Source organism: Aphelocoma coerulescens, chromosome 19 (assembly GCF_041296385.1).
Source record: "Aphelocoma coerulescens isolate FSJ_1873_10779 chromosome 19, UR_Acoe_1.0, whole genome shotgun sequence".
Lineage (NCBI taxonomy): Eukaryota > Metazoa > Chordata > Aves > Passeriformes > Corvidae > Aphelocoma > Aphelocoma coerulescens.
The window spans coordinates 8,357,862-8,378,146 of NC_091032.1; the positions used below are offsets into that span (position 1 = coordinate 8,357,862).

The following is a 20,285-nucleotide window of genomic DNA, read 5'->3' on the forward strand; positions in this document are numbered from 1 at the left end:
AAAAACTACTAAATCAGTTTGTGAAACCGATTAATTGCTTGAAGCTGATAAGTTACTCGTAGGTAAAAGGGCACACTTGGCAGCGGACATCAAAAAATCAAGTTGTTCCTGTTCTTTTCAATACCCAGCCTGTTTCTTTTCCCATCAAACCCTAAAGCAGTTCACAGATGAGTTCAGAAACCAGCCTTTCCCTGCCTAAGAGCACTAATTTAAACTTTCCTTTGACAGACACAATTTTTCATAAGAAAAAAACTGAATACAACTTCAGGTATCTTACTTTCTCAGATTAGGCTGAAATGTAACAACATCAATGTAAAAAATAAGATACAAAATATCTATATTACATATATAAAAATACAAAAATATAGAAATAGTAAACATAAGAATGGTTTTCACTGTTAGGGTGGCCAAACAGTGTAACAGAGGTTGTAAACTCTTCATCCTTGGGAATTTTCAGGACCCTGCCCTGCGCTGCAGTCCAGGGGCTTGGACTGGCCAGTGCCCAGAAATCCCTTCTGACCCCAGCTGGACTGTAAAAAACCCAAAGGATTTCACATCAAAGGAAAATTAATCAGGTCAGGGAGCAGGTTCAGGGGTCAGGAGTCATGTAAACAAAAGTATAATAAATCTTTATTCAGGAATGCAAGTACAATTAAGAGGCTTTAGAACCCCCTCAGGAATGCAGCAAGGAAGTGTCACAACATTCCTCAAAAATGCATCAACCATAATCCTTTAAACAGGCAAGGTAAAGTGCCAACCTCAGTGTTTTTGAACTCTCCAATTCCAAATATTATCAACAGAATGTGTATACATAAACATTAACAACTTCCCAACAGTGGACTTTAAACTCTTGTTCCGGAGAAATTCCTGTTCCTTAATAATCCAGGAGCTGTGACCAAGATGCTTCTGTGACAGATGAGCTTTCATTTACACAGCTAATTTAACATTTCCTTGTTTGTTGAGTTCCACAATCCCGAGTTCTTTCAGGATTTGAATTCTTGAGTCGGTGGCTTTCATATTCATCTTGTTCATCTGTGAAATACTCAGTGCTGCTCTGTAAGACAAAAACAATTTAGTAAAACATCAGGTCTGGCAGAAAAAGGCTAAAACGCACATGCTGTTTAATCAAGCATTTTTCTAAGTGCTCTGTAAATCTCAAACTTATTCATATTACCATCAACTTTTCTGTGATACCTCAAATCACAGCAGTCATTTCTAATCTTAGGGTTAAAGAGACAGAATTTCTGAGTCAAAAACTTCCTGTTTTTGTAATATCAGCCTGTAAGAAATCCCCAGCACTCACCCCAGAGAGGGGTTGGTGAGGGGAGAGCAGAGTTTGGGCTCACAGTTTAGTGTCAGGGCTTTTTGAAGTTACAACATGGCAGTGAATGCTTAAATCGCTGGTTTTATTTAATTTGAAAAGGCTGAAATTCTTTACAGTTTATAAAATTCTTTTAATGCATGGCTTTGAGTCTTACCTGTTCTTCTTTACAACGAAGTGGTTAAATAACCCCTTGTACAAATAGTTCAAGTCTGCTAATTTGACAGTGCTTCTGACGCTCCTGGGCACACTCATAAATGTTTCCTCAGTCAATGGTTTGAACTGGGGGTCTAAAAAGTTGGAAATAGAAAATATTTGTTAAAAAAAACTGGAAATGGAAAATATTTGTTTCTTCAGAAATTGGGTCAAAGATAGAAAGTACTTCCATTACTGTTTAATAACTCCCCTAGGTGGGACTAAAGGAAGATTTTCCAGCAAGGGAAAGGAAAGAAGAAACAATCACTGTATCTGGAGACTTAGTAAAAAATCATTTAATTTGAGATCTGATGAGAATTGATAAATTTGGTCTGTCAATGACTAGTTGGTCTTGTTTTTTTAAAAAAACAACCAAAACCAACTGTGCAAATTCCTTTCTCAAAGCAGGGATAAATGGATTTAAAAAGAGCTATTCTCAGGTAAGATTAGTGCACCATTTCTTCCAGACCATAAACACAACAGTTTTCCACTTCAGTCCCATCAAAAGCAAGAAAAAAAAAAATCCCAGAAACACGACAACTACTCATGGAATGTAACTAAGGGGTCAGGTCCTTCTTGTAAAGTCTAAATTCTTCACATAAAACCAGTAGATACTGGTGCTTGAGACTGAAAACAGTGAATTTACTGCCTATCACAGCTTCTATGAGAAGAAAACAGTTGGAAGTTTATTTTTTCAGCACCCACCTTCAGCTGAGTCAGGGACTGTAGGTCCTGGACAGGATGGCTAAAAATAAACAATAATGTCAGTATTTGTTAGTATTTTGCCTAGAAATCATTTTTTACACTTTCATTTCTGCATGAAATTGACATTAATTACATTTTACCATTGGATAACCAAAGATCTTGCTATGATCTGAAGTCATCAGCAAAATCTTAGGGATTAAACACAGTTTCAAATACATGAAGTTTAAAATGGATACAGAAAGATTTATATGCAAGTCAGATGAGTGTCTCCAGCTTTCCAGCATGGATCTGAAAGCACTGCACGATTTAGAATTAATAATGGACATAAACTGAGAGCACTTATCAAGGGAGGAGCCGATATTTGCAAACAAAGAGGGAGTGAAGCTGCAGGAATTGGACAGGCTTCATGCAAACCAACAAGCAACAAAGGGACAGGAAGTGAGGTCTCCTGTGACAGTGGGCAGTGAGGGGAAGTAGAAAAAGAAAAGGTCCAACAGAGAAACACCCTCTGTTAAGCTTATTTAATATTTTTAATATGAGACCCAGAGCAAATATTCGCAGATAATTATATTGGATAATTACATATTGAGCTATGGGAGAAGATCTGGCTTTTTAACAAATATTAATTTAGATCTATGTTCTATTGCATTGCAGTTAGAATAGATTGTTACTCATATCCCAAAATCTGTTGAATATTTCAAAGGAAATTAAATTTCTCCCCACTTTGAGATACTTTGGTTTGAATCAATGACATTCCTCACTCCCACCCAAATGTTTCTTTATCAAGAAGATCAACAAGACCAACCAACTGCATCTCTGACAAGAAACATAAACACATCCCAATTAAAAAATAACAGGAACAAAGTCTTCCATCAAAGCTAATTTTTCCTTTGTGGACCATCTAATTGGAACAATTAAAAAAGCTTAATCTGTATAGAATAAAAATGAAGAAGTTTGTTAAAGAACTTAATCCCATTCCTGAAAAATTCCATTCATTTGAGAGGTATTAAATCACCAAATCAGCCCCTTCTGCATTGAGCTGCACTCAGGATTAAAGGTTTCTGGAATACTGACACTCCATGCCCTAATTACCTCTTCCACTGGCAATTCCACTTCTTTTCCAGTTTGCAAGTTTAACTGCTGAGCTGCAGTCTGTTCTTCTGCTGACAGAGGCAAGCTCTGGGAAAAAAAAAAGCAAACACAGAGAAGTCTGATACTTCAGTTCCTGAGGTGATGATATTTACAGAAGGACTCAATGCTTGTGCAGCCTTTTGCTCATGGAAACTGACAGTAGACTCCTAATTTCCTTCCACTGAAAGCAAATGTACAAGCAAAGTATTTCTGAAAAATCAACCATAATCTTCCTCTAGTACCAATACTATAAATTAGTCAAATAAGATAATTTTTTCAATTAAAAACAAGAAGACTTACATTTCTCCAGAAGTTTAATCCATCTTTGGTTTAAGAAATACAGAAAGTACAAGAAAATCTTTACCTAAAGCTCTACATATAACTCAAGAAAAGGATCTTCCACTTTAAGAAAATCCCAAGTATAAAATTATTCTGGGAAAAATATCCTTGAAACACAGTGAGATATGATCTGTTTTCCTTTCTGTGACATATAACTACTGTCTTTTAAATCATGATACAGCCCATATTGTCTATAAAAAGTTACCAGTAACTTGCCCAGAGCTGTTGACAGATTAAACCCAATCTCCTGGCACTGTCATTGGAATATTGATCTAAATCACCTTATTTGTAAAGGGACAAAATTAATGCTTTCACAATCTCTTCAGTAATGAAGCAGTGTCTGAAGACCACTTACGAAAATGTTGTTTGTTGTTGGGTTTTTTAACAACTTAAACATTATCTTAGGAAAAACAGCTTTGGAGTAACAGCAATCCCAGGGTGTTTGTTACAATGGTTTTAACTTTCTCCCTTCAGACAGTGAAAATACATTTGCCATCTAAAAGCTTTTTAGCCTTTTAAAACTGGCTTCACTTTCTATTTTCGTTAAGGTGTCTACTTCTAAAACCTGTCAGTGTGGCCCTGGGACACAGCTGTGCACAGAGGTGCTGATTCCTATGAAATGACCCAAACTGTGTCACTATTCACACTCCTCAGCTCCAAATCTGACCACCACCAGCTGTAACTGCTGGGGATTGGGATTTACAGAAAGAGCTTCAATCCTGCCAGCATTCCTTCTGGGAAACTGCCTCCTTATCTTCTAAGAGTCTGCACAAACAACAGTTTCCAGTGGAACCACTCGTGCTACATAAAGGTTACAAAGCTCATGTTCCTTCCCGGGAGTGAAAACAAAGTGATTTAAATGAAAATACCACCTCCAGCTCAGTTCGTTGCTGTAGTGCCTGAACTATCTCCATTGTCTTCTCCAGGGCAGCACGGATGCTCTCCATGGATTCCTTCTGCTCCATGGAAATTTTTTCCATCTGCACACACAGGGATTTGTAACGGGATTTCAGCACTGGGAGTTCTTTCAGGAGAGCAACTGGATTCTCCTGTGTGAGTAGAATATTTAAATTATGTAAGATGAGAAAATTAATGTGGCCACAAATCAGTTAAAAGTGCAGCTGTTGGAGACACCAAAATTTAACAAGAAATGACCCTTTACAATGAAAATGTACCAGAGAAAAGGACTTATTTGTATGTCATTTATTGTTTTCCTCTCATCTCTCCCCCAAAGCTGAATTTGGTCATTGCTTGTTGGCAAGTTTATCTTGGATCTCAGAGCAAGGGTGAGTTTTAGCTCAGATTGGAATCTGTGGCCTGAATTTAGGTGTTAACACCACTAATTTCTCAGAGCAAAACATGGGAGAATTTCACTGTCCCAAGAAACCAAAGGAGTTTGGTTTGAATTCATATTAGGCCACTTATCTTGATATATGAGCAAATACTTAATAATAATAATAATAATAGTAATAATAATAATAAAAGCCTGACAACAGATGAAAGAACAATCACATATATTTCAAGTTTAAAGTAAAATATCCATTTATTACCAACTTCATGCAAAAAAATTGAATTTAATCTGAAAATACTACCTCTGCTGCTGTATCATCAGGAAGACTTTTCAATATTTCAAACTCCACTCTGTGCTGAATATAATCCAGATCAGATTCTGCTTTCTGGAACTAAAATATTTAAGGTCAGGCACAGTATATTAAAAACCAAAAACTGCAGACAAACCCCAAACTGTGTTTCAGGAAAGCAGGAGGCAGCTGCCTCCCTTTGAAAGGTTCAGGGACCATAAAAGTTTTCAAATTTAATTTTTTCAAATATTAAGAGTTCTGTCAGCAAAACTACAACACTCAGTTATTTACACAGAGGAGGTTATGAGTAAATTCAGGATCCAAGAGTATCATCAGAGCTTTTATTAATAATCATATTAGGGATGTGTTCTTTCAGATGGTTTTAATACCCACAAAACATTTTATTATTCCCTGATAAAACAGACTGACTAACAGCTCATAAAATTGATGACATCACTTTTCTTTCCTTGGGATAAATAAGCCACCAGAGAATTGTCTAATTGCCTTGTAAAACAGTCTGCTGATAGCATTACTACTTAATTAATTTTAGTCTGCAATTTTAATATCTATTAAAGACTTCCACTTTCAAGAAAGGCAGTTTTCCCAGCTCCCAAGCAACTCATTAATTCTTTGACATAATAACTCAGTGATTTTACAGTCACAGAAGAGACAATGATGAAAGCAAGTTTAAAATGGTTGTGACTTCCTTAACTTGGTTTTCACTGTTTATATTGAGATTAACCCCAAAGTGATTTTTTTTTAAGGATCAAAGTAAGGCTGCATTTGTTACAGGCAGTGTTGTAAAGTAACAAATATTCAGAGTCTGTGGTCAGGCTGGGATTCCAAAGGGAAATTTATGTATTAAACATCAGCCTTGGGATCCACCTTCAGGAATGGCCATTAATGCCTTTGAGGATCTGGAAACTCAGCCTGAAGGAACAGGATTTGATCCAGGATACTCTCCAGTGAAAGCCTCTTTCTGAGGGAGTGAAGATGGATGATGTTTCATACACCTCCAGTACATTTTCAAATAATAGCTTAAGAAAAGGAAAATAAATCTAGTGAAGAGCCTGTGCATCTATAAATCAAGGGGAAAGCTTTCACCCAGTACTGCCATAACTCACCATCTGCCCAAGAAAACTCCTTCCTACACCTGCCCCAGAAACCAGCCAGGACAAAATCCAAGAATAAAATACTTTTCAGTACACTGTACATTTTTAAAGAGTTCATGAGGGATTTCTTCCCCGACTGCTCAATGGTTTCTGTTCTCCTCCACTAAGAAATATTTGTAGGTTTTCATTTCCACAGCAGGCACTCCCAAAAGAACATTTTTTGCTTTTTTCCAGCTCCTCCATTTGATCAGTTTTTGGGAAAGCAGACAACGAATATGAGCTGCTTTCAAAATGAGCCATTAAATATTCAATACTGATAACCCGAGACTTCCATAAGGAGCTAACTAACATCATGCTACTACAGTGATTCAGGACATTAAAAACTGGATGTGAAGCTAAATGTGGCTAGAATATTAAGATTTGTGACAAGATTAACACAGTTCAGTAGGACTGCTTTTATTTTATAAATATTTATTTCTTGCTGCATTTCAGGAAACATCCACCTGCAAAAATCTCCCCTTAATGTTCCAGGTCAGAAGCATTTGTAGGATGATTATTTCATGGCAACCACATAGAAAATGCAGGGTTTGAAGTGTGAATTTGTAATTTACTCACAGGCTTAGAAGAAAATGTTAGAAATTGAGGCAAGAGTGAGGCCAGTGCTGAGGGCTCTGCTCTCAGATGCTTTGACAATACTATTGCACTGCTCTCTGTATAGTACAGTAGTGCAATAAAGTCAGAGCACTCGTTAGCAGCAACAATTCTGGGCAACAATCAATCACACACTCACCAAAAAAAAAAGGAAAAAACCACATCAACTCAGCCAGAGGTTTCTGTGGATCGTGAAGAGTTGGATAAGGTTAAAGCTCACCAAGTCCTAACACGCACATACAAAAACTCACATTATTATTATTCATAGTCTGTCATTCCACTGATCAAGAGGGGAAAAAAACCCAACCACTCAATAAAATGCTCAACAGATCTGTCAGAAATTCGATTTCAAACTCTTTGGTTCTTTTTAAACTGGAAACTCCATTTTCCAAGTGTATTTATTGCTTGGATTTGCCTCGTAGCAAGCTAAGATTCTGAACTGCCATCACACAGATGTTCTTAAACTGCATTACAGGGAATATCTTCTAGACAGCCAAGTTTGTTCTTTATAATTTGCAGGTGCTGAATCACATTAAAATGAACTTAAGCACTCCTTTCCCAACTCTGGGGATGTCCTTTACCACTGGAATGTGAGAGCACCATCACAGGGAGGGTGTATTCCATAAATCTCAGTGAAGGTGGGGTTTTTTAACACAACAATAACTTCATATTGAGAGCTTGAGAACTCTTGGGGTTTGAAGGTGCTGAGATCCTTAACAAAATGCAAAGAAACCTGGGAATGGAGTGGAGAGAGGGGGATGTTTGCTGATGTACACAGAGCTGAGTCACCTGGACCATTTCTAAGACACAGAGATGATGGCATTTGTCATTAAATGACAGTCAATGTTTCTCCTTGGCAAGTGAGTAGAAGACAATGAGTAAGAAAAAACAAACCAGTGGCAATCTCATTTTACAGCTGTTTTGCAAATCACCTTCTGGTCTCAGACAGTGACTTGGGATGTGACTGTAACCATAATAAGAATACAGAGTAATGCAGATTGTATTGCTGGCCAATGCCCTTTTAACATTGCACTGCTTTTTGTGCATCATCACCAGTAGTACAACATAAAAAGGGCACTGGACAGACACCACTCAGGGACAGAGGAGGTGCAGTATCCCAAAAAACAGTGACAGCAATGAACCGAATTGCTCTGAATGAAGCACTTGCAGCTCATCTGACAGTTTAACCATTTGTTATCCCGTTTTGGCAAATGGATCTCCACAAAGTTTCCCTCAGTGCAGGCTGGGCATTAAAGGTAAATGAGATGATTGTGCACAAGGATGCTCTGTGTGTTCATTGCAGGCCTGACTGCGCATCTTGAAGCTGCTGGAAAGATCCCAAATCCCAGCTGACTCCAAGGAACTTGTGCAGCCCAGTCCTGAGTCCTGAAATACAGCGCCTGGAGTTCAGGGAATCATGGAATGGGTTGGGTGGGAAGGGACCTTAAAGCTCATCCCATTCCACCCCTGCCATGGGCAGGGACACCTCCCACTAAATGAGGTTGCTCCGACCTGGCTTTGACATATTCTTATTTAAATTAGCAGTTTTATGATCTTTTCCATCATTAATCTAATACTGTAGATGTTATGGTGCTCCTGTCACAAATAACCATTGATTACCTGGTATTTTCATACCCATTGTTCTCTTCAAGCTCCCACTAATTACTTTATCCCTGCTTCCATGAGACTTTAAAAAGAAGCTTTCCATGAAATTCATGTCAAAACCTCCAGGGAAACTAGAAGTGTTATTTTATCACACTTCTGTGGAGAGAGCTGACTTCACAGGAAATCCAGGACGAGGAAACAACAAAGCAGAAGGAAACGCAAGAGGCACAAAGCTGTGAGATGTGAGATTATTCTGAATTCCAGAATAAAAGCACCCGTTAACTTAAAGGGAGCAAAACCACCTCCCTATTCACATGTCCTAAAATGAGAATCACTTTCAATAAAACACAGAAACAAACCATGACTATAAATAAATAAAACCTCTAACTCAAGTATCTCTATACATATTTCTGAATTAAACTAGCCTTAAAAAAGAATACTAATATATGGGAAGATGAAGCTTACACTATGGGGTAAAAATGTAAGAACATTATTTAGAAGCAAGACCAAGGTTTGAGGGAGAGCACAAAGAACTTGGCTGGTTGGACACAGCTTCGCAGTGCCCCTCCAATGAGGGGAAACACAGCACAGCTCTTTTTTGGGAGGTTAATTTTTGCCTTTTTTCACTTTTCCAGGAGTGGGGCAGGCAGAGAGGCGACCATTACATATGGGACAGCCCCGTCGTGCTTCGGGGGGCTGCCTCAGAGCACTGGAAAGGAGAGAAAGGCTGGAAAAACTACAGGAATTTGGGGCTCGGGAAGGGAGGGCCGAGGGGGCCATCGCCCCGCTTCCCCCGCGCGCCCGCGCCAATGGACCAGCCCAGCCCGCCTCTCCCCCCCGCAGCGAAAATGGTCCAGCCCAGGTGAGCGCTCCACCCTCGCCCCCCGCTGGGAGAAAATGGACTAGTCCGGGAGCTCCACTCTGCCCCGCGCCCCCCCTCCCGCCGCGGGGACATGGACGGCCCGGCCGCGTCCCCCCGCAAGGCGGGCAATGAGCGCGCCCACCCCCACCGCTCCCCCCAGGTGCGCGGGAAATGGCCGCGCCCTGCCCCGTGCCGAGGGGTGAATGGAGCGGCGCAAGCCCCGCCCCTCGGGGGGGGCGGCGGAATGGACCGGCCCGGCCGAACCCGCCTGACCCGGACGCGGCCGGCGGGCGCCCCATCGAGGGCGGCGCGGGCCGCGCTCAGGGCCCGGATGGGGAACGCGGGCGCGGCTGAGCGGCCGCTCTTCCGTCGCGCCGCGCCCGCGCCCCCGCTCTCCCTCCCTTCCTCCCTCCCTTCCGCGGCGGCCCCGCGCCCTCCGAGGCGCCGCCGCCACCGGCCCGCGGCGCGGCCGCCCCTCAGCGCGGCCGCCGCCCGCCCTCACCAGGGTCTCGAGCCTGGTAACCGCCGTCTCCATGTTGAATAGTTGACATTCCTCAGGCGGCGGCGGGGAGATCCCCACCCCCCGCGCCGCGGCACGGGAGAGTCGGCGGCGCCCATTGGCCAGCTGTCACTCGCCGCGCGCCTCCCATTGGCTCGCGGCTCGCGGGACGCGCTCGCCATTGGCCCGCGGAGAATGTAAACCCGCTCCGAGGTACGGCCGAGCCCATTGGCCCGGAGTGGGCTCCGGCGGTGATTGGCCGGGGCGGGGCGCGCGGCGCTGGCGGGAAGCGGCGCGGGCCCGTCTGTTGCGGCCCTGAGGGGGCGGGGGCGCCGCTCCCCCTCCCCGCTCCTCTCCCGGTTGCGCCGGTAGCCCCGGCGGGGCCGCTGCTCTCCCCGTTCACCCCACCGGCCTTCCCCAGGCGAGCGCTGCCCGCAGCCGATTGGCGGGACCGAGCCCGCTCGTCCAATGGCGGCGGCGCTCGCCTCAGCGCGCCCGGGACGGGGCGGGGCAGCGCCGGCCCCTCTCCCGTAGAGCGCGGGCGCGCCTCGACGCGACGGCCAATCAGCGCGCGGCTTACATGCGCCGCGTGGGGGGGCCGGCAGAGAGCGGCGCTGCCATTGGCTGGGCGCGGCGCGGGGAGCGGTTTGAATCGGCGGCGGCGGCGGGCGCGGAGCGCGGCCGGGGGACCGGGCGGCCCCGGGACACCCCCGGGACACCCCCGGGGATACCCCCACAGGTGTGTGTAGGTGCGGGTGTGAGGGGGAGAGAGAGAGAGGAGAGAGAGGGAGAGAGGAGTCTCCGCTCTTGCGGGGTCCTGGGTGAGCGGGGCTGGGGTGTTACCGGTCACCGGTCAGGGACCGGCCCGGGCTGCCCTCAGCATGCTTCCCTGGATTCTTCGTGTCTTTTGTCACCGTTCTCCCCAAGCGTCATTTTCCCCAAATTCAGTACTTGTCACCTCAGGATAAAGAAAAACTGAACATCCGTTTATATATTAATAGTTATCACGTTTCTGTTTAGTTTATATTATAATTACGTCTTTATCTATATACGTGTCTGTAATATTATTTATAATATATTTATGTATGTATTTAATTCATTCATATTTTTATTGTATTTATAATAGCTATTTATTAATGCTATCTATCTATGATAGAAATAGAAAAGGGAAAAAGAAGCTCATATAAAATGGTGCTTTCTGCATTCACTACTCGTGCACAAACACGTCTCCATGGATCATACTAAATTAAGGATATGTTTTTTATCACTGGTACATGATAATTCCACCAAGGCAGCTGTGACTAACCTCTGACTGGATTTCTGAGGTGCAGCCCACGTTATTCTCTTTGGTGGCATCTCTGTCCCAATGTATAATTTGGTTTAGCTCTCTACATTCATTTTAAACGTGTCTTTTTCACCAGCAATGGCAAGGTATAAGAAATGCAAACGGAAACGAAGAGCCCGAGCAAATTTTCGACTGGAAAAAAAGAGAAATGCTGTAACGCCTCAGGGCTCAGTTTGTTCCTCTCCACGGTAAGAGGCTCAGCTTGAACTTTGCCTTTTCACTCCACACCTGGGTTTGCAGTTTGCTCCCAATGGTTCATGGAAAGGAGGGAAGGATTTGTGCCAAGTAGATGTGGCACTTCATATCTTTCGGTTTGTTACTCAGTTGAAGGCTGGACATGATGACCTTGGAGGTCTTTTCCAACCTTAATGTTTCTATGATTAGTAACCAGGAAAAGCAGTTTGAATAAAAAAGTGTTTCAAATAGGATTCCTCCCTCTCCTTTATTGATATGTATCTTGGCCTTTCCAGGTTTCTGTGATCACTTCTACTCTGTTGTTACCTGCTGGTACCTACCTGTAGTTTCCAGATGATTGGTCACAGTTAACTTTTTTAGAGGCTGAGATGATAAATAAAGTTCTGGCCTCATTCTGAGATGTTCTGTTTCAGGTCACCAGCTCATCTCCCTCTGAACACATCACCAGTCCCAAGGTGCTCCCTCTGGTCCTTAGCCTTGCCCAGCGTAAAAAATGTGGTAAAACCCTTGACAACAGCAGCATCATTTCTGTACTGGTGGTGCCAGAGCAGGGTTGCACAGGTATATCCTTCCTCTGATATTAGATTTTTCTGTTTTAAACAGGGATTAATGCTTTTTACTTTGTGGAAATACTTCATTGTACCAATTTCTTTTGTTCTGTTAGTAACCCTCCTAAAAATCAGATTGATCTTCAGAAACATCTGAAGAAAGTCAACACACAAATACACATAATCTGCTTTCTTTTTGTGCTTAGAGCTTTAAGGTGGTTAAAGACACCGTATTTCCATCACAAGTCTACCTTAGGGAACTAAATATGTTCAGGGAGAAGCTGGAGAAGTTGGAAAGTGAATTTTCCAAGCTACAAGGAGCACTCCAGGTCAGTCTCAGTCCGGCTGGGGCAGGGTAACGTTTGCCTGTGTGAGAATGTAAGGAACTGTGGTCAGTGCAGAGACACTGAAATCTGAGCAGCTCCTCAGGGGCATTCTCTGCACTCAAGAGTTGCTAAACTGCTGCTACCTCACAGCAGGAGGGAACTGTTTATATCCTTATAGCTGAACCTTAGCCAGCACCTTTGTTGTCTAAAATCCCACCTACTTTTGCTGGCAGATTTAATGTTCTCTTCATTTATTTGTGTCGCTTTCAGATGAACAGAGTGGCAGCTTTGTCTTCAGAAAGTTCTCTTTGCCAAAGGTGTCATAAGCCAGTTCTGGGTGCTCCTGTGGGGACAGAGATGGATGCACCACCATCAGCATCTGTGCCTGTGTCCATACCCCCTCCTCCTCCTCCTCTTCCTCCTCCTCCTCCTCCTCCACCACCACCACCGCTGCCCCCACCAAAACTGCCTCCAGCACCTCTCCTCCTCCAACGGGGCACAGCCTCCAAACCACTGCTGGTAGGGAATCAGAAAGTTCCTCTATTTTTGATTTCATGTCTGCATTCTCTTTGGACCTGGATTCATCGGGAATGAGCCTCTCTGTGAGCGCTCAGTCACTTTCCCATCCTAATTTCCCTTCAAAACCCCTTTGCTTTCAGGCACCACCAGTGAAAAAGGATGGGCCCATGCACATCACCCTCAAAGACCTCCTGAATGTTAAACTGAAGAAGACAAACAGCAACCTGAGAATGGACAAGGTAAACTGGAGGACACGGGGATGAATAGGTGGTGGTGTATCAAGGGAAAATCCACCCTGGAAATGCTGTATTTCCTGCAAAATTGATGCTCATCCAAACACCCAGTGATCAGTTTCAAGTAACCATTCTAATTCTGCACCTGGGCTTTGGAAGGGAAGAAATAAAGTGACAAACTCCAATCTCACCTGGCACTCAGGACAGCTCTAATTTTACATTTAAGGGCATGGAGCTTTCATGTAGCTTTGTATATTATCAGTAGATTTTGGACTTGCTTTTGCCCAGCTGGAATTTTGTTTGCAGAAGTGTTTAGCGGTTTTTTTTTGTTGTTTTTTTCCTAAATAAATCTATTTTTATCCAAGACGCATTCAAATCTTATTAATTCAAAAAAAGCATAAAAGCCATAAACCACAAAAATCTTTCAGAGTATAAATATTACATGGATTTCAGGGTAGTGAGACCTTCTGAAGTTTTATTTGGGGTAACATTTCTTTCCTTGCTTTAGGAACAATCACCAGTGAAGCCATGCAGGGCATTAATTACAGTTACAGATCTACAGAGTGTTAGTCTGAGACCTAAATCCAAGCCATCAGCTCATGCCACAAAATCTTTAATGTAAGATGTTTCTTCCTTATTTTGATATTAGATTTTTCTGTTTTAAACAGTGGTTAGCATTTTTTACTGAGTGGAAAATACTTCATTGTACCCATTTCTTTTGTTCTCTTAGTACCTCCCCTAAAAATCAGATTGATCTTCGGAAACATCTGAAGAAAGTCGATATACAAAGGTCTGCTCCTTTTTATTCTCTTGAATTCTATTTTTCTAATCTAGAAAAAATAGAGAACCAATCAAACTCATTGTGATTCCCCTTTCAGAAGTCCTGGTGGCACTCCTCTAAATAATAAAGAAAACACTGAAAGTGGCTCTGGGCTGACACCAATAATGACACAGGCACTACGGCGCAAATTTCAGGCAAGTCACTCTGTTTCTCTTCTTGGACTCATAAGGTGGCTTTAAAATCCACAGAATTCCTTACTGATTGAAGGACACTGCAGAATGGACATTCCATGGCAGGTTATTTGACAATCCCAGGAGGAAAAATCGCTTTTTTGGTGGCCAATTGGGTGCCTCAATGCCGACTTTAGAAGTCGTAGTTCCACTTTGCAGAAGAAGAAAATGGGAGGGTTAATAGCATCTCTTATTTGAATGTTTTGCTGTGTCTGTTTCATGGTTTCAGCTACGAATTGCACTGTTTTACCTCAGTGATGATGAGTTCAGATATCCAAGTTCTGACCCTTCCCTTCTTTTGACAGATGGCTCACCCAAAGAGTCCCTCGCCTGCACGGTTGAGTGCTGCAAACAGCTTTGATGAAAAGTAAAAAGGAAAGTAGGTTTATGGAACAATGTATTTTCCATTTGTGGTCAGGAAGCCGCTTGAATCCCATTTTTATCACACTCAGGCACATGTATTTGTAAGTAAATCTAGTGCACAGGAGAACGGGCCATTATGAAACCATGTAAAGCAGATTGTGCTTTTTAGCTCTCTAATGTCTCTCGATTTGGTTGCATCTTCATTCATAATGGGGAAAAAAAAATAGGAAATTTCCCAAGTCTTTTGACACCTGGGTGCTGCTGAAGCAGGGACTATTATGTTCCCAGCACTGGTGCTGCTTGTCATACAAATATGTGTGTTTGCTGAAATTCAGTATTTTTATATCTTTTATATCTTTTTTTAACAAAAAATATCGTGACGGTATTTGTACAGTTTCAAAGAAAAGCAACAGTTTAATGCACTAATGTTATTAAAGTGGAAAGCTGCAAGATTCAACAAACAGTTCGAGTCTGTGGCTACAAATGTACGAGGCCGCTGCACCCTGTATCACTGCTGGCTGGTGTCTGATCACTATTAAAAGGCTGCACTGCTTAAAAACAAGCAACTCCAAGCCTCCTTCCAAGTCCAGTTCAGGGGTGGGCAGAGGTTGTGCGTGCACCGCGGCTCAGCTCAGGACACGGACCGGGCCAAGGGCAGACTGTGAGTGCCGGTGGCACAGCCCTGAGCGCGGCCCCGAGGCGCGGGGGCGGTGTTGGCTGTGCAGTCCCACCCGAGGCGCGGTGCCGCCCCCGCAGCCGCCGCTCCCTGCGCCGTGTCCCGCCCTCCGGGGCGGGGCCGCTCATGCGCGGGGCCGGGCCCGGGGCTCCGCCGCTTCCGGGCGGGAGCGGAGCCGGGGCCGGGCGATGCCGCTGCCCGGGGCCGGGCCGCCCGGGGCCATGGGCACGGCCGTGGGGCCCATGAGCCTGCGGGAGCTGCTGCTGGCGGCCGAGGCGGGCGGCGCGGCGGGCGGCGAGGAGGAGGTGTGCGTGGTGGGCATCTTCGGCAAAACCGCGCTGCAGCTGTGCTCCGAGAAGGAGGCCCTGGTGAGCACCGTGTGCGACCGGCAGGTGTTCCCGCTGTTCCCGGAGGAGGATCCCGAGCTGGCGGACGGCGCCGCGGGGCAGGAGGGTGACCCGGCGACAAAGGACTACAACCAGCTGCAGGCGTACTACAGCCAGGAGAGCCGCGTGCTGTACCTGGTGCTCACCTCCATCTGCGACACGCCGCAGCTGCTGCGCGCCTGCAGGGACCTGGCGGCGGCCGAGAACCGGGAGGCCGGGCCCGGCCACCCCTCCGGCGGCCCGGCCCCGCTGCCCCACGCCGAGGCGCACGAGTTCTGGAAGCACCAGGAGAAGCTGCACTGCCTGAGCCTCCTCTACCTCTTCTCCGTCTGCCACATCCTGCTGCTGGTGCATCCCACCTGCTCCTTCGACATCACCTACGACCGCGTGTTCAGGGCGCTGGACGGGCTGCGGCAGAAGGTGCTGCCCTCCCTGAAGGCTGCCATCAAGGACTGCCCGGTCGGCAAGGAGTGGAAGCTCAACTGCAGGCCATGCCCTCCACGCCTCCTCTTCCTCTTCCAGCTCAACGGGGCTTTGAAGGTGGATCCGCTGCCAAGCAGGGGCCAGGACCCCTGTGGTCACCTGGAAAAGCCGCCCCCCAAGAAGCATTCCCCCAAGAGGAGGCTGCAGCACGCTCTGGAGGATCAGATCTACCGCATCTTCCGCAAGAGCAGGGTGCTGACCAACCAGAGCATCAACTGCCTGTTCACCGTGCCAGCCAACCAGGCTTTCGTGTACATTGTGGCCGGTGGGCCTCAGGATGGAGATGATCCCGTGGCCATGCTTCTGGACCAGCTGAGGAGCAACTGCACTATGAGAGAGACTGACTCGCTGCTGGCTCCCACCCTGTCGGGACCCAGGAGGTATCAGATGATGAGGCACGGCCGGCAGCAGCTCTCCTTCCACGCAGAGAGCACCAGCAGCAGCTCCAGCTCCTCTGGGCAGCTCGTGGACTGCACCCTCAAGGAGTTCTTGTGGCAGCACGTGGAGCTGGTGCTCAGCAAGAAGGGCTTCGAAGACAGTGTGGGGAGGAACCCACAGCCCTCTCACTTTGAGCTCCCGACCTACCAGAAGTGGGTGGCTGCAGCTCTAAAACTGTATGAAGTGACCATCGAAGGCAAAGACGATGACCCCACCTGTGGCGAGCTGAGCTCAAAAATCATGAGCAGCATCAAAGTTTTGGAAGGCTACTTAGACATAGACACCAAGTTCTCCGAAAACCGTTGTCAGAAGGCTCTGCCCATGGCCCACAGTGCCTACCAGTCCAACCTGCCCCACAATTACACCATGACAGTGCACAAGAACCAGTTGGCCCAGGCCCTGCGCGTGTACAGCCAGCACGCCCGGGGCCCAGCCTTCCACAAATACGCCATGCAGCTCAACGAGGACTGCTACAAGTTCTGGAGCAACGGGCACCAGCTCTGCGAGGAGCGGAGCTTGACTGACCAGCACTGCGTGCACAAGTTCCATCTGCTCCCCAAAGCAGGTAAAGATGCTCACTTGTGCTTTGGTGTCATGGTTAATTTTGTACCTGCTTTAAAATGTCTTAGGCTGAAAGCACGGATTCTGAAATGCTGCAGAAGATGAAAGTTTGCAGCTTTAAAGCGTTGTGTTCAAGGACTGGATGTGGCACTCGGTGCTCTGCTCTAAATGACGAGGTGGTGACCAGGCAAAGGTTGGACTCGATGATCTCAGAGGTCTTTTCCAACCCAAATGATTCTGTCATCATCTCTGTACAGTGGGATCATAGCAGAGCTGCTGTGCAGGTTTCTTTTATGTTGTGTAATGTTTAGGAGCCAGTCCACTGTTAGTAGTAACTCTGATTTTTGTAGTTACTCTGATGTTCTGATTTAGTGGTAACTGATTCTGTCTTGCTAATTAGAAGCATTACACCGGAGTCCTTCTAATAACAGGGGCGTAAGAACAAAGTTCTCTAAAAAGCATAAGTGTCCCCCTTTGTTTTAAATAATTGGTGGATCAGGGAGTCAAAACTGACTTCTGCACGTTTATTGCAGGCAGAAGAACTTTGAGCCTTCAGGAGGAGGTTGTAAAAACAAAGACTATTTGGTTTAGTGGTATAAACTCCACTGGATCTTTGTATTATTAAAAGTGGGAAAGGGAGGAGTTGCTTGACAAACTGGTGGCAAATCACTTTGTGTATTTGTATAGCAGGGAGGGAGCAATGGATGAAGGGAATAAAAAAGGTTTTGAATGGTGAGCAATTTACCCAAGGTTTGATTGATTTTGCTTTTAGGGGAAAAGCCAGAAGCAGACAGAAATCCTCCGATTCTGTACCACAACAGCCGGGCTCGTTCCACTGGTGCCTGTAACTGTGGAAGGAAGCAAGCTCCTCGGGAGGACCCCTTTGATATCAAAGCAGCTAATTATGATTTTTACCAGGTAACTGTTAGGTCTATTGGTACTTGAAGCAGTGCTTTTGTTTCATCTGCAGAGTCTGTATTCTGAAGTGACCACAACTTTCCTCTTAACCTTATCAACTTCTTGCTTGGGGAAGACATTTCTGGGAGCAGAAATGGGCTGACCAGGCTGGGCAGTTCCAGTCTTCACCAGTGCACACACACAGGAGCACCTGGTTATGTACCTGTTTACGCTTTGTGTTGGTTCATGTGAATTTTAAATATACAGGTCTGTGGGCTGTGTTCCCGCTGCTGCTTTGGTTCTCACGTGGTGCAAACCTCCTGAATCTTAGTTGTAGCTGCTCAGTGTTGTGACTGAGCTCCCTCATCTCGGAGTGGATACTAAACCACGTTTTCTTTCTTGTAGTTGCTGGAAGAGAAGTGCTGTGGAAAACTGGAGCACATCAACTTCCCCATATTTCAGCCAAGCACACCTGACCCAGCGCCTGCTCGGGACGAATCATCACCTGCCCCTCCGGAAGGTGAGATCGAGAAACTCAAGGAGAAGGAACCTCAGACTCAGGGAGAGAGCACAGGCCTGAGCTTAGCCCTGAGCCTGGGCCAGTCCACGGGCAGCCTGGGCACTTACCCACCCGATGCCCAGGGTGGAGGGGACAATGCAGAAAGCCACGGGCAGAGCGGGGACTCCAAGAGTGAGAAGAGGCCGAGCCTGGTTGATCGCCAGGCATCCACTGTTGAGTACCTCCCCGGGATGCTCCATTCCAATTGCCCCAAAGGCCTTCTGCCCAAATTCTCCAGTTGGTCACTGGTCAAGCTGGGGCCTGCTAAGGCTTACAACTTCCACACAGGCTTAGATCAACAGGGCTTTATCCTGGGAACAAACTATTTAATGCCTTGGGACATTGTCATCAGGACGAGAACTGAAGATGAAGGAGACTTAGACACCAATTCCTGGCCTGCACCCAACAAGGCTGTTCCTGGGAAGAGAAGCGCGGTGGTGATGGGAAGAGGCCGGCGGAGGGACGACATCGCTCGAGCTTTTGTGGGCTTTGAATATGAAGACGCACGTGGGAGGAGGTTCATGTGTTCAGGGCCTGATAAGGTGATGAAGGTGATGGGAGGGGGGCCAAAGGAATCTGCCCTGAAAGCGCTCAATTCCGACATGCCCCTGTACATCCTGTCCTCGACGCAGGGACGCGGCCTCAAGCCCCACTATGCCCAGTTCATGAGGCTCTTCGTGGTGGTTCCTGACGCTCCTCTGCAGATCACCTTAACGCCTCAGGTAAGGAGTGCAGGAGGGAATCTGGGAACAGCAGAGGCAGGGGTGGTTGTGGAAACATTATTTGACATGGGTGACAGGAAAAGAGTCTCAAGAAACTCCAACTCAAACCAACTTCAGCCAGGACAGTCATTTCCAAAAGTGTTTGTTCCATAAGCACTTGGGATTTCTTATACTTCAAGATGCCAAATTTATTCTTTGTATAAAGTAAGTTTAAAAAAGTGTTTTATCAAGGATGAGTTATTGGCATTCCCTACTGTAATAATGGCTTTTTTAAAAAAAAAAAAAGCTAACAATGACTCTGTAAGAATGACTTTGTCATTTTAAATGTCATGGAGAAAAGCAGTGACTTATTGCTCAGATAGTTATTATTAGTTACTGTTTGAATTTAGGAGGCAAAAGAATGTTGGTTTTCTTAACTCTTCACCATCTTCTCCATTTTTTAAATACACATTTGAAAAAGCGCCATTTGCATTTTTTTACCTTTTTGAGGTAGTAATGATGTTTGATTGCCTACGCATGTTTTCTTCTGGTTTTAGGTTCAACCAGGGCCACCACCCTGTCCTATATTTTACCCTGAGAAGCAGGAAATCACCCTTCCCTCTGATGGACTCTGGGTGCTGAGGTTTCCCTACGCATACGTGACAGAACGGGGGCCCTGCTTCCCTCCCAAAGAAAGCCAACAGTTAATGAGCTACAAAGTTCTCCGAGGAATACTGAAAGCAATTACACAATGAGAATGGTTTGGGGTGGATCTGTTTTAGTTTAAGAAGGCTGTCTTCAGTCTAATTCATGGGTTTTGGTTACCCAGAAGTTGTCACTTCAATTGTGTGAAGCCCCCACTATTTCACTGAACACGGTCAGATTGGAAATAAAGTTGATATCAAAGCAGGAAAAGGAATCTGAGGCATGTAAATTTTCCTTTTAATAAGTTTTCATATGTAAAAAATAAAAGCTGGTTTTCATAAAGTGCTGATCCTGTATTACTAGATGTTTTGATGACAGTGCTTTACCCCATCCTATCTT

At 45.4% G+C, this 20,285-nt stretch overlaps 3 protein-coding genes across 4 annotated transcripts; 2 read left to right on the forward strand and 1 right to left on the reverse strand.

Annotated features, from left to right (window-relative positions):
* Positions 1–603: 603 nt before the first annotated feature.
* Positions 604–10,111, reverse strand: SKA2 (spindle and kinetochore associated complex subunit 2). Its single transcript, XM_069033430.1, has 7 exons — positions 10,004–10,111; positions 5,284–5,373; positions 4,564–4,740; positions 3,314–3,400; positions 2,222–2,261; positions 1,479–1,611; positions 604–1,054 (listed from the first exon to the last, which is right to left on the reverse strand). Exons 1-7 carry the CDS (start codon positions 10,034–10,036, stop codon positions 928–930), a joined length of 687 nt encoding a protein of 228 aa, XP_068889531.1. The 5' UTR covers positions 10,037–10,111; the 3' UTR covers positions 604–927.
* A 138-nt stretch (positions 10,112–10,249) lies between these two features.
* PRR11 (proline rich 11) lies at positions 10,250–15,169 on the forward strand. Its single transcript, XM_069033429.1, is given in 11 exon segments — positions 10,250–10,697; positions 10,700–10,739; positions 11,422–11,533; positions 11,954–12,101; positions 12,295–12,417; positions 12,685–12,933; positions 13,074–13,172; positions 13,675–13,784; positions 13,897–13,956; positions 14,045–14,141; positions 14,483–15,169. Coding segments are annotated over 11 exon segments (1,221 nt in total). The 5' UTR covers positions 10,250–10,580; the 3' UTR covers positions 14,549–15,169.
* A 196-nt stretch (positions 15,170–15,365) lies between these two features.
* Positions 15,366–20,242, forward strand: SMG8 (SMG8 nonsense mediated mRNA decay factor). 2 transcript variants are annotated; one of them, XM_069033477.1, is made up of 5 exons: positions 15,377–17,088; positions 17,857–18,002; positions 18,387–19,082; positions 19,173–19,262; positions 19,799–20,242. In XM_069033477.1, exons 1-5 carry the CDS (start codon positions 15,405–15,407, stop codon positions 19,994–19,996), a joined length of 2,814 nt encoding a protein of 937 aa, XP_068889578.1. In that variant the 5' UTR covers positions 15,377–15,404; the 3' UTR covers positions 19,997–20,242. The 2 variants fall into 2 exon arrangements, with proteins under 2 accessions (XP_068889579.1, XP_068889578.1); XM_069033478.1 differs by having other exon boundaries at positions 15,366–17,088; positions 18,387–19,262.
* The last annotated feature ends 43 nt before the right edge of the window (positions 20,243–20,285 follow it).

Coding starts and splice junctions, on each gene's coding strand:
- SKA2 (XM_069033430.1), bottom strand. CDS start 10,036: ATGGAGACGGCGGTTACCAGGCTCGAGACCCTG. Junction 4,741..5,283: donor CTGATGATACAGCAGCAGAG/GTAGTATTTTCA, acceptor CTACTCACACAG/GAGAATCCAGTTGCTCTCCT. Junction 1,612..2,221: donor AGTCCCTGACTCAGCTGAAG/GTGGGTGCTGAA, acceptor CCAACTTTTTAG/ACCCCCAGTTCAAACCATTG.
- SMG8 (XM_069033478.1), top strand. CDS start 15,405: ATGCCGCTGCCCGGGGCCGGGCCGCCCGGGGCCATGGGCACGGCCGTG. Junction 17,089..17,856: donor CCATCTGCTCCCCAAAGCAG/GTAAAGATGCTC, acceptor TTTTGCTTTTAG/GGGAAAAGCCAGAAGCAGAC. Junction 18,003..18,386: donor CTAATTATGATTTTTACCAG/GTAACTGTTAGG, acceptor TCTTTCTTGTAG/TTGCTGGAAGAGAAGTGCTG.